General features: G+C 36.4%; 4 protein-coding genes across 4 annotated transcripts; 1 reads left to right on the top strand and 3 right to left on the bottom strand.

The window, feature by feature from the left end:
* Nucleotides 1–38: 38 nt before the first annotated feature.
* On the bottom strand, nt 39–1,991 carry LOC138938846 (testis-specific serine/threonine-protein kinase 3). Its single transcript, XM_070306177.1, has 4 exons — nt 1,703–1,991; nt 1,322–1,625; nt 417–1,134; nt 39–277 (listed from the first exon to the last, which is right to left on the bottom strand). The coding sequence occupies exons 1-4, from the start codon at nt 1,796–1,798 to the stop codon at nt 211–213; spliced, it is 1,185 nt and encodes a 394-aa protein (XP_070162278.1). The 5' UTR covers nt 1,799–1,991; the 3' UTR covers nt 39–210.
* Nucleotide 1,992: 1 nt separating this feature from the next.
* Nucleotides 1,993–4,370, bottom strand: Hat1 (histone acetyltransferase 1). Its single transcript, XM_070306176.1, has 7 exons — nt 4,235–4,370; nt 3,880–4,032; nt 3,500–3,759; nt 3,258–3,414; nt 2,922–3,136; nt 2,695–2,846; nt 1,993–2,600 (listed from the first exon to the last, which is right to left on the bottom strand). The coding sequence occupies exons 2-7, from the start codon at nt 4,026–4,028 to the stop codon at nt 2,298–2,300; spliced, it is 1,236 nt and encodes a 411-aa protein (XP_070162277.1). The 5' UTR covers nt 4,029–4,032; nt 4,235–4,370; the 3' UTR covers nt 1,993–2,297.
* A 673-nt stretch (nt 4,371–5,043) lies between these two features.
* On the top strand, nt 5,044–9,352 carry Tous (testes of unusual size). The gene is made up of 4 exons (XM_070306053.1): nt 5,044–5,243; nt 5,515–7,033; nt 7,135–7,308; nt 7,380–9,352. The coding sequence occupies exons 1-4, from the start codon at nt 5,044–5,046 to the stop codon at nt 9,141–9,143; spliced, it is 3,657 nt and encodes a 1,218-aa protein (XP_070162154.1). The 3' UTR covers nt 9,144–9,352.
* Nucleotides 9,353–9,556: 204 nt separating this feature from the next.
* LOC138938789 (very-long-chain enoyl-CoA reductase-like) lies at nt 9,557–11,212 on the bottom strand. Its single transcript, XM_070306051.1, has 5 exons — nt 11,054–11,212; nt 10,879–10,926; nt 10,414–10,724; nt 9,888–10,297; nt 9,557–9,789 (listed from the first exon to the last, which is right to left on the bottom strand). Exons 1-5 carry the CDS (start codon nt 11,057–11,059, stop codon nt 9,662–9,664), a joined length of 903 nt encoding a protein of 300 aa, XP_070162152.1. The 5' UTR covers nt 11,060–11,212; the 3' UTR covers nt 9,557–9,661.
* Between the last annotated feature and the right edge of the window lie 1,745 nt (nt 11,213–12,957).

Below are 12,957 nucleotides of genomic sequence, written 5' to 3'. Positions count from 1 at the left end.
TTGTTTTATTTTCACAAATGCTAGATAAATGTGTAAAAGGCGAGTTGTAGGGATGAGGTAGAAACTAGGATTAAGTTAAGTTCCGGCTGTCATAATCGTCGAAATTAATCGCCTAAGGAAGAGAGAAAAAAGTTTTGCCTAATTTAACTTGATGATATATAATATGCGATTAATTCTAACACTATACTTTTGTGGCGTCTTTAAGAATCGTTACTTCCTCTGCTGCATGCGATTTGTAGTCATTGTTGCCCCTTTTTTCCTCGATTTTGAACCGTTTCTGAAAAACGGGCACTCGTAATCTCGCGCGATATTATTTGCTATTTGTATTCTTCTTAATTAATATAGATTTGATTTGCGAAACGTAACCGAATTGACACATTTCATATCAATTATATGGCAAGTTCGGTTAATCTTACAATTGAATATGCGATAAAAAGCGCGTGTACGCCAGGTAGATGACCAGCAGCGTTCTACGCATCATCAGCGCGATATACGACGGAAGCGACGCTAAGAGACACTTGGACTTATGAAGAATGTTTAAAAATAACGATCGTACGAGGCTCTCTGTTCGTGCCGGTTCCCTCCTCGCAAACTTTTCTTCGTGTCTCTTTCGCTCTTCGATCGCGTGGTTCAGCGCGGTCTGTTCCGCAGGAGTGAGCACCAGGAGACGCGGATCCATGGCGATCCAATCGCTATGCACAATCTGATCCAAACGCCAGCGTTTAGACACATCTGGCTCGAGCATATTGTTCACGAGCTTCTTCGCGAGATCGGTCACGCTATCCTTTACTTTGCTACGAAATTTCCATTTGCGCAATATTTGCAACTCGTATAGACGCTTTATATTATCCTCATCGAACGGCATGGCCTTGTTCAGCAATATGTAGAGAATCACCCCCAACGACCATATATCGGATATCTTGGGATTGTACGGATAGGCACGGATGATCTCCGGCGCCGCGTACGACAGCGAACCGCAATATGTGTCGCTCAGAACGCGCTTACCGTGACTGTCGACCGTATAACGGGCGAAACCAAAGTCTGCCAGTTTTACATTATAGTTGGCTGTCAGGAGAACGTTCTCGCATTTGATGTCGCGATGCGCTATCTCCATCTCGTGTAGATATTGAAGGCCTGGAAAACGCGAATTTGCGTTATGAAAAAATCACGTACAATATCGATATAACATTATAAAATACGATAATGAGGAAGAGGCAACAAAGATCCGGAGTTACAATTTATAATTAATATACTTTCATATATTTGTAATCGATCGACTAAGTAACGCCGTGATTCCTTCACGATACGAATATTACAATACCTAAAGCGAGTTGCCGGAACCACACGCGGGCTTGGTTTTCCGATACCGCGCCATTCCTTAGTACAAAATCGAGAAGATCGCCATTCTCGGCGAAACGCATGAATATGAAGTACTTGGTATGCCTTTGAAAGATACTGTGCACGTGTACAACATGCGGATGATTCAGCTTCGCCAGAATGTCCAGTTCGCGCGGCAGGAACTTCCGGACAACGTCTTTCGGCGCGTTCGCAGTGTTGATGATCTTGCAGGCCAGGACGTTATTTCGATCCGATTCGTGTTCCGGCTTATACTCGGCCAAGTACACCTACAATAAATAAAGAGAACGTTATTATTTAAATATATTTGGGCGGAAAAATCCAATTTTTTAATTATGATACCAACTTTTGCGTAACAACCTTCGCCGAGTTTTCTTAGCAGCTTGTAACCCCGGGCTAACAATGTGGCTTCCTCGGACGGAGTCTGATTCAGATGCGACATGAGATTCGTAGAACGACAGACGGCATTCTATCTTTCGAATTATCATAATTTGCAACTCCACTCTCACTTTATTTAGCGTTTAAATATGATGTATGACATCGCGAAGACGAATAATATTCGGAATGCAGAATTTCAATTTGTGTATTCAACAAAGTACGAAAATACTTGTATTATTGTTTCTTTATTGATGATGATAACGAAAATCTTATACTAGAAATTTTGAAGAATCTATTGATGGTTATTTAACCATTTTGACAGATTGTAAAATGACACGCGTACCGATGATTGAGCACGGCCGTGTGTGTCTCTACTGAAGTAATAAATATAGAAAACAACGAAACATCAAACAAGAAATAGAAAAGTGAGACAAATTTAAAGAGGAAAAAGAGATAGCATAATCGTACACACAAATATAAAACATTAGAAATTACATTACTATATTTTCTCACAGCTTAAAAAATCCTTAATTATTTAATGCGAATTCAATTAATACAACATTTCACAGATCGGTAGCGTATTCCAAGCGTTTAATAATCGTTTTATATTCATCTTCCAATAGTCGATATTCCTTTTCCAGTATCTCTTTTCGTTGTTCTTCAGATGGTAGACCATTATCATGAGTAAATGTTCCTTTATCCTCATTTTTCAATGCACTTTCTATTTTTGCCTCTTCATTCTGTTTTCTTTTAAATGGTATATTCAGTCTATTCTTCACATCTAATCTATACGCTCGATATTCTTCCGCATTTGCAACATTCGTCACGCGCAGTCGTAGAATTTCATACACTATGCGAGCTTGTTTCTGTCCAGGCAAAATATTTATATGAAAGAACGAAAAAAAAAAAAGAAAGATAATGGCGGTAAGTGAAAACTAAATTGCATGTTAATGTAGATACCTTGTTTATTCTTAATTTGTCCCTAGCTTCAGTGACCATTTCATCGTCAAAACCTTTCTTTAAACGTTCTGGCTTGAAACTAGACAATGTGCTGCAATTTAAAGCATCCACGTAATTTCGCAGTCGTTGAAATACCTCGGACGGACTTTCAACTGCAAATATAAATTCATTAAGAAAAAATGATTAATGAACAATACATTCTTTTCTCGATCATTTTTTCATTTTACCTGTTATATCTTTAACTTCATTTCTCACATTGTACTCGCGATAAATCGCTTGCAACAAGTGCGTACCAAGACCCATCCGACGAAACGGTGGTAAAATTAAAAATTGGGCGATGCGCGGCCGAATATGCTGCGGATACGCGTAATATCGGTACACAGTGACAAAACCAATCGTAGTATATCGAGATATACCCATGGATGTGGTATATTTTTCAAATCTGTTTCAAGGGATTGGTTATTTAACCAGAATCATGTATATTATATTTGCAGGTATTTATTTATTTATGCATTGAGATAATAAAAGATATAAATATATCAAACATATCAAATAATACTTACATATTAAAGTATTGCCATCGATCGTCGTCAACGTCAATAAAAAGAGCCGCATCTATATACCAAAGAAGAAATGTTTGAATTCGTTGATGGTACTCCCTGAATCCTTTATAATTCATATCAGCTTTGTAGACCTCGAATCGTCTTGTGGTACCTTTATCTATAATTATATATATATATATACAATCATTACAATAATAGCATATATAAACACAAAAATACGCATTGAAGAGTATAAGAAGCACCATTTAATGAGAAAGAGTGTATCAATTTTCCATATGGTGTAAATGTGTCATCCTTGGCAAGCGCATTAGTAAAATTGGTTAAGCTGTAGTGAACATCAGGTGCAAGCTTAGTGGCAATCTTTGTTAAAACCTCATCAGCCTCGACTCCTTCATATTCTGCATTTACTTTTTCTGTATATGTCATTCCCAAATATGTTTCCAAACAACCCGCTGAGTAGAACAGTTGCACTTTTAGATCCTGATAACCAAATATTATTTCCCTACAACAAATAAAAAAAAAAGAATGAGAGATAATTCACATATATATATATATATTTCATATACAATTTCTTGGGATATTTGTTAATAGAGATCGGGTAATTGCCATTTTGATAACGAACCTATCTCCAAACACTTGATAAGTCATTTCTGGTTTAAATACTGTCTCTTTCGAGTTCAAATCGTCAAGATCGCGGATTAATCTGAACTCTAGGACTTCGTTGCTATTTGTCACCAGCCTTTTTAAACGTGTCGCTATCGAATCTTCCATTTTCCTAAACAGAGAAATATATAAGAGAATATAATATATATCTTAAAAATAAGGATATATAATATATATCCTTATTTTTCAAAACTTCTGAACAATTTTTTTTGTTTCAATAAAAATTTGATCTTTTGGCGGTCAGAATCAAGGTATAGGATACAGGTTAGAATACTGTAAGGAAATAACATTTGGTTTTTAATGTGAAAAATTACCTTACGCTGATATATACGATAAAATTAATCAATCTAAGCCTTTTATGCTAATTTTTATCCTGCAGATACTTTCGCGCCAAAAAACAACTATCTGAGTAAATTGATATTTGAATGAAAACCGTTCCGTTATAGCTTCCTTTAATCCATAGATACAAAATATATAGTACGGCTATTCTCTGATGGCATCTTTCATGGGGTAAAAATAAACTGCACATGCGCGAACGAAACAACCAATCATGGCAATGATCTTCTGTCTCATTTACTTTCTCTTTCATTTTCTCATATTTTTCTCACTGTCAGTAAAACATTCCGAAATAATATCATTTTAAAATATTATACATAGAAGATAAAAGTATATACCAAGTTGAGATCAATTTACAATATTTTACAATATATTTTATAATATATTTCAAATTTATATATATATGTGATAAAATTACATATATTAATTAACAAAAGCAAAAGTTATATATATATAACTATATAGCCTGACTCCAGGAAGATAATGATATCTCTGTGACAAATCTTTACTTAAATTTAGGGTAAATTGGATATTTCAAACGTGCGTTACCTGGGAGATGTAAACAACTTTATTATGGGTTTGTTTCTTGTAATCTCTCGGATTTTATCGTTTACATTTAAAATGAAATATATACATATTCAGATATTAAAAACAAAAAGGAATGATAAAAGTTGAAGAATTGAAGGAAAAATACATAAAAGATGCAGTCGAGAAAAGAACAGAGATATCTATTGTAGATATATTATTTTTATCGATTAGCTATTTGTAAAAGAGCTTTCCGAATAAAATGGCAGTGTCCCTGCAAACTCGTGTTCTTTACGGTTTAAAAACAAATATTATCGGTAACGCACATTACATCACGGATGCGGAAATTTTGTATCCGGTTGGTAATGTATTGGCGATTCATAATATTCTTCAGTATCAGCAAAAGTTGATTCGATTGCCTGATAAGCAGCATATAAATGTCATTTGCGTCTCGCCTAACAAGTAAGTAAATTATATATTGAGAAAAAGAAGATATACTTTTTTCGAACAGATATAATAAATTAAAAGAAATTAATTTCTGTGAAATAAAATAAAAGAAAAAGTTAAATGAAATAAGTCCGTTCGTTTTTTTGATTTTAATAAAAAGAAACTTTAATAAAAAGACAAGGATTCATATAGCTTCATAAAATAAATGCTTGTCAATTCATTTTAATTTTTTTCATTTCTCGCACAAGACGCACAGATATAATTCTAATTCATTGTAATTTTAAAGAAAATACGTCGCTTTATCCGAAGTGGGAGACAAACCTACTATATCTATCTACGACCTTAACTCTCTGAAGCGCAGAAAGCTGCTCGGAATACCTTTCGATGCGCCGGGAGTAACCAGATTTACAAGCATGGGTTTCACCTTTGATAGTAAGAATCTAGTAGCAATTACCGGCGAACCCGATCAAACAATGCTCTTCTACAATTGGGAAAAGGGTAAAGTCGAGTCGACGTCCAAGCTAGCAAATCCGCAAAATCCGTTGGCGATCGCCGAGATATTGGCATGCAATCCGACGGACTCGGCGGTGGTGGCGGTCAGCGGCCCGTACAACTTCAAGTTCCTCACCGTTTCCGAGACAGTGTGGCGTCCGTATGGTTTTACCAAGGGGGAGAACCTCCTCGTTTGCTCGATGACTTGGCTGGACGGTGACCGACTGCTCGTCGGTACTGAGGACGGTCGCGTGCTCTACATGGAGAACGGTGACTTGAAAAACATTTACTGGATATCAGACACGGTGTCAATGAACCTCAAGATCCGTGAGGAATACGTTATGCCCGTAGTCGCCGCTGGCTTGCAGATAACATTGGACGACACTCGCGACGACATCGCCTGGGAGCAGAACGTGCGTTGCTTGATTGGATTTCCGCGAGGTTTTGCTTACGCCCATGGCGCGGGAACCATAATACTTTTCGAAAAGGAAGGGAAGCACAAGTATACGAAGAGAAACGTCTACGTGCTTCCGGAGCGGGTGCTGAAGGACGACAATCCGGATCTGTATAAGATCAACACGATTGATGTAAATCCCGGACTCGACCAGTTGATCGTCACCGCCGGTTGGTCTCAACTGTATTATGCTGCATTGTGGGGTCCAGATCTGCAGAGGGACCCAAAACCGCAGAAGCTTAGAGCCATGGGCCAGCCGTTGCATCATGGTTCCATCAGCGGTCTCGCCATGTGTGCGTGGAAGCCGGTCTTCATGACGTGCGGCGAGTTGGATCGTAGCGTCCGACTGTGGGACTTTGAAACTGAAAGCCTGATCATGCTGAAACAATATGCTGAAGATATATCTGGTATCGCGTTACATCCAATGGGATTGTTCTGTTTAATCGGCTTCACCGACAAGCTGCGTTTCATGAGTATCTTGATCGATGACTTGTTGCCGATGCAAGAGATTGCCATCAGAAACTGTAGAACGGTTCGCTTCAGTTACGGCGGTCATTTGTTCGCTGCGGTCAGCGGCAACGTCGTGCAGGTGTACACCACCATCGGCTTTTACAATCCTTTCGTCCTCAAAGGACACACAGGCAAGGTGAAGGCTCTCCTCTGGTCGCAGACGGATCTGAAAATGCTAAGTATGGGCACGGAGGGTGCCATATACGAGTGGGACATGACCACCGGCACGCGATCCAGCGAAATCATCTTGAAGGGCATTATCTTGCATGACATTGCATTCTCTTCGGACACCTCGTTCTCTTATTGTATTGCCAATGACGATCATATACGCGAAATCAAAGAGAATGCGGTATGGAAGTGATATCTTTTTTTATATTTCAGATTTTGAATTCGGAAGTGTATAGAGATTTTAAAAAGATTATGCTTTTCTCTATTTCTTTTTCTTATTAGATTCGTCGAGAGTTTTGTTTGCCTGGTAGAGAAATGCATCAAATGATCATGGGAAAAGATGATCTGACGTTATTCGTAACTTCTCCTGGTGGTATCATTATCTCGTTAAAGAGCCCGCTTCAAACTCCGATAGAATCGCTAGATTTTCATATACACAGTGTCGATATTACAGAGGTAGTGATACGTTATTTAAGATCTTTTGCATAAATCGCTTTTCTTAATTGTTCTTTCTTTTTTCATTCTAGATCGCGCTCTCTTACAATGAGAATTGTTTAATCTCCGTTGCGAAGGATGGTAGTTTATGTATTTGGAAGTTATACTATCCCGAAGGGAAGGTAATGAAGATGAGCAGAGATCTACCATACACACACGAAGTGTTAATCGGCAAAGGCGATTTAGAGGAAAAGATACATACGATCAGGGATCTGACGGTGAGGATGAGAGAGTTAGAAACCGAGCACGCATATAAACTGCGACAGATCGATGTACAACATAACGACAAGTTACGCGACGTGCATCAAGGCTATTGCGAGGCTATCAAGGAACTTCGAGATAAGATTGAGAAGCTTCAGGAGGACCATGTAAATGAGATCAATAACATAAATGTGGAAATTGTGAAGATGAAGAGGGCTCACGAGGCAGCAATGCAACAGATGGAGAACAATTATGAGATCAAATTAATCACAGAATACGATAAGTATCAGGCATTCGAGGAATGTACCAATGTCATGCGTGAAAACTATGAGAAACAGTTAAAAGATCTTGAGAAGCGCAACACGGAGGAGCTACAGAGAACCGTGACGAAGTACGAAGGTCTGCTTCACGAAAAGAAAGTGCAATTGGAAGAAACGTCCGACGAGATGACGCACAAAGAACGCGTTCACGAGCATTTAATGAAGCAGATAGAGGATGACGTGGATCGTGAGATTCTCGAAGTACGTACAAAGCACGAAAACTTGCTGTATGAGGAAAGACAGATTAATTTGAAGCTCAAGGGAGAGGCCGGACTGATGCGAAATAAATTCATGGCCAGCCAGAGAGACGTGGACGATCTGAAAAGACAAGTGCACCGTGTGCAAAGTGAATTCGCGCAGTTCCATAAAAATATACAAGATCTGGAGAAGCAGATAGCAGAGCTGAAAAAGGAGATCAGTGAGAGGGATGCTATTATTCAGGACAAGGAGCAACGGATATACGACACAAAACAGACGAATCAGGAATTGGAGAAATTCAAGTTCGTACTAAATTATAAAATACAGGAATTGAAGAATCAGATAGAGCCGAGAGATCGTGAGATACTGGAGCTGAAGGAGAATATTCGGGACATGGAGGCGGAACTCATGAGTCTTCACAAAACCAACGTAAATCTAGAACTGCAGTTGCACGAAGTGCGTGAGAAATTGCGCGCCGCGCGTCAAGAGCTCGATCGCGAAACGCATAGAAATAAACGGTGTGAGCAGTTTGTGCGAAAAATTCGCGAAGACATTCTCGATGCCGCGGGACTCATACAAGAACCAAACGCTTTGAAAACAGCGGTGAAAGATTTATATCACAAATACAGCGCGGACGATGAATTTTTACGTAGTCGCAAAGCAGATGTGGACGCGCAATGCGAATTCATCAAGCAGAGAGGCTATTTGGAAAGGACCATTGCGTCCCTAAGAAAGCAGGTGTCCCAGGACACATCTACCGGTGATAAAGGTTTGGAAAAAATGATGGAAGAAAATAGCACGCTTATCGTGGAGCTAAACGCTTTGAGGCAGGAGTTGAAAGAGGCACGACAGCATATTTTCCATATGGAGAGTCTCTTGGGTTTAACACGAAAAGATGTTCAACCCGCAGAAGCGAGAAAAAAGCTGGAGAAAGTATATCGCGGATACGAGGAGCTGAATGAAAAATATACGACGCAAATGCAGGAGTATCAGCAGATTATTCTAGCATTGAAGGAAGATATTAAACGACTTTTGAGCAAAGTTCCTTGTAAAGAGACGGAAGAAGAAAAGAAATAGTCTTAAACGATTTCGCGATATTAAGTATACTCGTTTTTTTCGGGAACACATGAGCATTTTAAAAATAATTTTAATAACAAATCATTGTTTTTCAATAATTATATATAGTGCATTTTCAATTTCTATTGTATATTGTAATTTATATATGTAAATATATGTATATATATATTTTTTTTATTCAGAAAAAGTAAGTAAAAGAGCATTATATATCATAATAATAATATATATAATTATAGGAAAAGAAATACAGTTAACCACATATTCTGAAAAGATGATATAAAAATAAATCAAAATAAAACAACATAAAATAAATTGAAACCAAAATATATCTCCTCTCCATATCTCCTTTATATTCATATAAATTTCACTATGAAATTTAATATTACTGTTTGCCTTACAGTCAATAATCGTAATTTATAGATAAATAGATTTATTGATATCTATTTTAAAAATAAAAAATTGGAATAGTATTAAGAGTTTTCATTATCGCATGACTTAAGATTTGAAAATGCTTTAATTTAAAGAATAAACGGAATGATAGCTTTACGATTTTTCGGATAATGCGAGAACTCTTTCTTATAGGCTCTGTGTTTTCCCAATGCCCATACAGTCATTTGATACGCGCCGGCAAGCATAAATAGACCAGCTGAAAATTGAAATATACGAGTCAGTAAAACTATTTCATTTGCATTCAATGTCAAAGATCAAAAACTTGTACATGACATTTCCATTGTGTACACATACCTGGAAGACAAGACGTCATTACAGTGAAACCAATCCAACTGCCTATTTCGTATGTATAGTTGGGACAAGAGACGAATTTGAAGAGCGCAGTGAAAGGATTATCAGTCGGCATAGGAACTTTTCTGACCATAGTACCTGGTGGTCTTAAATTCCTCAGAGCTAAATGGATGCTGAGATTACCCAGCTCACACAGCGCAAAGGTCGCTGCTCCAATATAGAATTGAAGTGCGCTGGGAGCTGTATATAATGGATGATTTGTATGATATGCCACATACATAGCAAAAAGCCAATAATAGGAACAATTTTTGAATAGATTACGTAATGGCATTGTTGCGTGACTAAAACGATGAATAAACAGAGTTTCCAGTAGACGCTTTGCATAATGCAGTGTCCAACCAACAGCTGCCCAACTGGAAAGAAAGAAAATAATTATATAGAATATTTAACGCTTAAAAAAAGTGTTCATGCGAATACAATTTAAAATTTTTACAATGAATTATAAAGCGAATAAAACGAAATGACTTACTTAGCTACATAGTGATAATTGCTGATATCAACATTTCCATAAAACAACCATGGACGCTGATACAACCAAAAATATACTACTAATGGTCCTGCATATTCCAACAAAAATACAGTCTTCCAGCCAATTTGGGGACCAAGATCCTTGTAATAAAGTTTTCCACTTGGCTTTAGTGATAGAGATTTAATTGTTTCCGAATCAGACAATGCTTTTCCTTTCGCTTCCAATCTCAGACTTTGCCTTTGAACGTAAGGTGCCTTTTTTAATTTATACAATTGCTGTTTTATTTCTCCTATTGTAGTGTTTAAATCAACCTGAAATAAATATACATATTACATAAAAAAATTTTATATTAAGTCTCATTGATTTTTCCAATTCAGAAGAAAGATTAAAAAAGTCAAATTTAAAATTAAATTTTTCAATTGCCATATTCTAGCATTAATTAATCCTTATTATATTTTTACTTACATTGACATTGGTTATCAATTTTGTGGACTTTGCCGATAGGACTTCAATCTGAAAAAAAAAAGAAAGAAAAATAAAGTACATAGTGTATAAAATAAGTACAAATATACAAACTCTCACGTCATCAAACTCACGATCTTTTCAATGTAACGATATTCAATAATATGCCAATTTTTACCTCCATTTTCGTTGATCCCAACCGGTTGCTTCGCTCAAACACGGTTCTCTCTCTCTTGTCTCTTCGCAAGACACTGACCGATCACTACTGGCAGTCGCACTTCGCACTCTCGTCTCTCGTCATTCGTCACCAGATCACCGTCGTCGACGTCGATTTTGTTATCCACATGTAACTTCTTGCCGATGACACCGTGCGGCGCCGCGTCCGTGATCACGTGATCGACAACCTTGCAATTTTCGATGATCAATGGCATTCCGTTCGTTCCTGGCGGGCTCGAAGAATTTGATAACATCAAAGAGAAAGAGAGAAGGAGTATCGTGGATTTTTTGTAATCGATAACCCCTTATCGATTATAAAAAATAAAGAAACATAAACAGAAACAGATACATCAAATTTCAATCATGTACGTATAATGTGATTATCGCGCGTGACTTTGAAGTCGTATATGCAAATCATTTGTATCTCGGTGTCAAATATGTACATAATCGTACCTTATTTCGCATAATGTATATATAATTTTCAACGTAGAAGGACGCAGCCGTTTTATGTAATATTCACGTAAGTACAGTACAATAAAAAACTTGCCAACGCGAGCAAATATTTTATATTGTGTAACGCCTGTCCCTCTCCCGTCGTTTATATACGATGAAGCACGTGTAAATTTTTCCTCTCTTTTATAATTATGTAATAGTACATGTAATTATGTAATATATATTATACGATATAACATTTTTTATTGATATATATTATATATTATTTAATATATATTATATATTATATATTATTTATATATATATTATATATTATTTATATATAATTTTCTTTTACATAACTGGGATCTTAAAAGCTTTAGTATTATCTAAAAGAATAAATAATAGCACATACAGCGTGTTTTTTCTCTGAATAGATGTAATTCAAATTATGTTCGTACGCGTTCGCAATACAAAGTTGATTTTGTCCTGTAAACTTTGCATGTGACATCAAACATTTAATGCTTTAGTCATCTGGTTCCTCTTAATATACATTACAGTATGTAAAAATGATTTGTGAGTGTAACATATATATTAGAAATGAAAAAAATATTCAATACAGATGTTTTAAATCATGTCCATATTATCGAATATAAATAACGTGATATATAAGAAAATAAAAGATATGAATACTCGATAAAAAGGAAAGAGGTAAGACGATAAAGGTGCGTGTCTATAGTTAGATTTAATCTAAACATAAGAACTATATAAAAAGGTATTTTTAATATTCTGTATGAACATCCTTCTATATCGCGTTCCTTACTCACTTACTATTCTTCTACGTTTTCGCGCTTGAATACGTGAGACTCTTTTGTAAAGGCAACACAAATACCATTAATAAATGATAATAAAAAATAAACTTTTTTTCTTTTAGAATTAAATAAGTTTTTTCATGTTTACAATGCATATATTTTCTTAGAAAGACGATACGACATATCGCGCATCAAATACTTATTATACCACGTAAAATCAATATCGTGTTTTTTTATGGATCGCGTATTTTTATAATTTTTTCATTATTTGGCAATCCTTTGATGAGTTCGATGAAGACGATTGGGAACGATAGAGTAGCTCGCGTTTGACTTTGGATAACGAGCGAGAAAGGCAACGTTACAAATAATAGGTAATTACGATAGCGACTCACAATAAAATGGTTCATTATCAATTGTGCACGATCGATCAGATTGTTACTATCGGTTTTCCTCGTGCTTTTTTACAGATGTCGCATTCTGCCGCATTATGCGTTTGTTCCATCAATAAAGAATCGCTTGAGGATAATAACATGCGTGTATAAAAATAATATAAATTCGATAAAAATTTTGCAAAAATTCTCAAATATTAGTTTACACATAAAAAGAGACAAGATTTCAAAAT

Source organism: Polyergus mexicanus, unplaced genomic scaffold (assembly GCF_030449975.1).
Source record: "Polyergus mexicanus isolate NDT 795.1 unplaced genomic scaffold, iyPolMexi1.0 SCAF_13, whole genome shotgun sequence".
Taxonomy (NCBI): Eukaryota; Metazoa; Arthropoda; class Insecta; order Hymenoptera; family Formicidae; genus Polyergus; species Polyergus mexicanus.
This window is presented reverse-complemented; position numbering and strand designations above follow the sequence as displayed.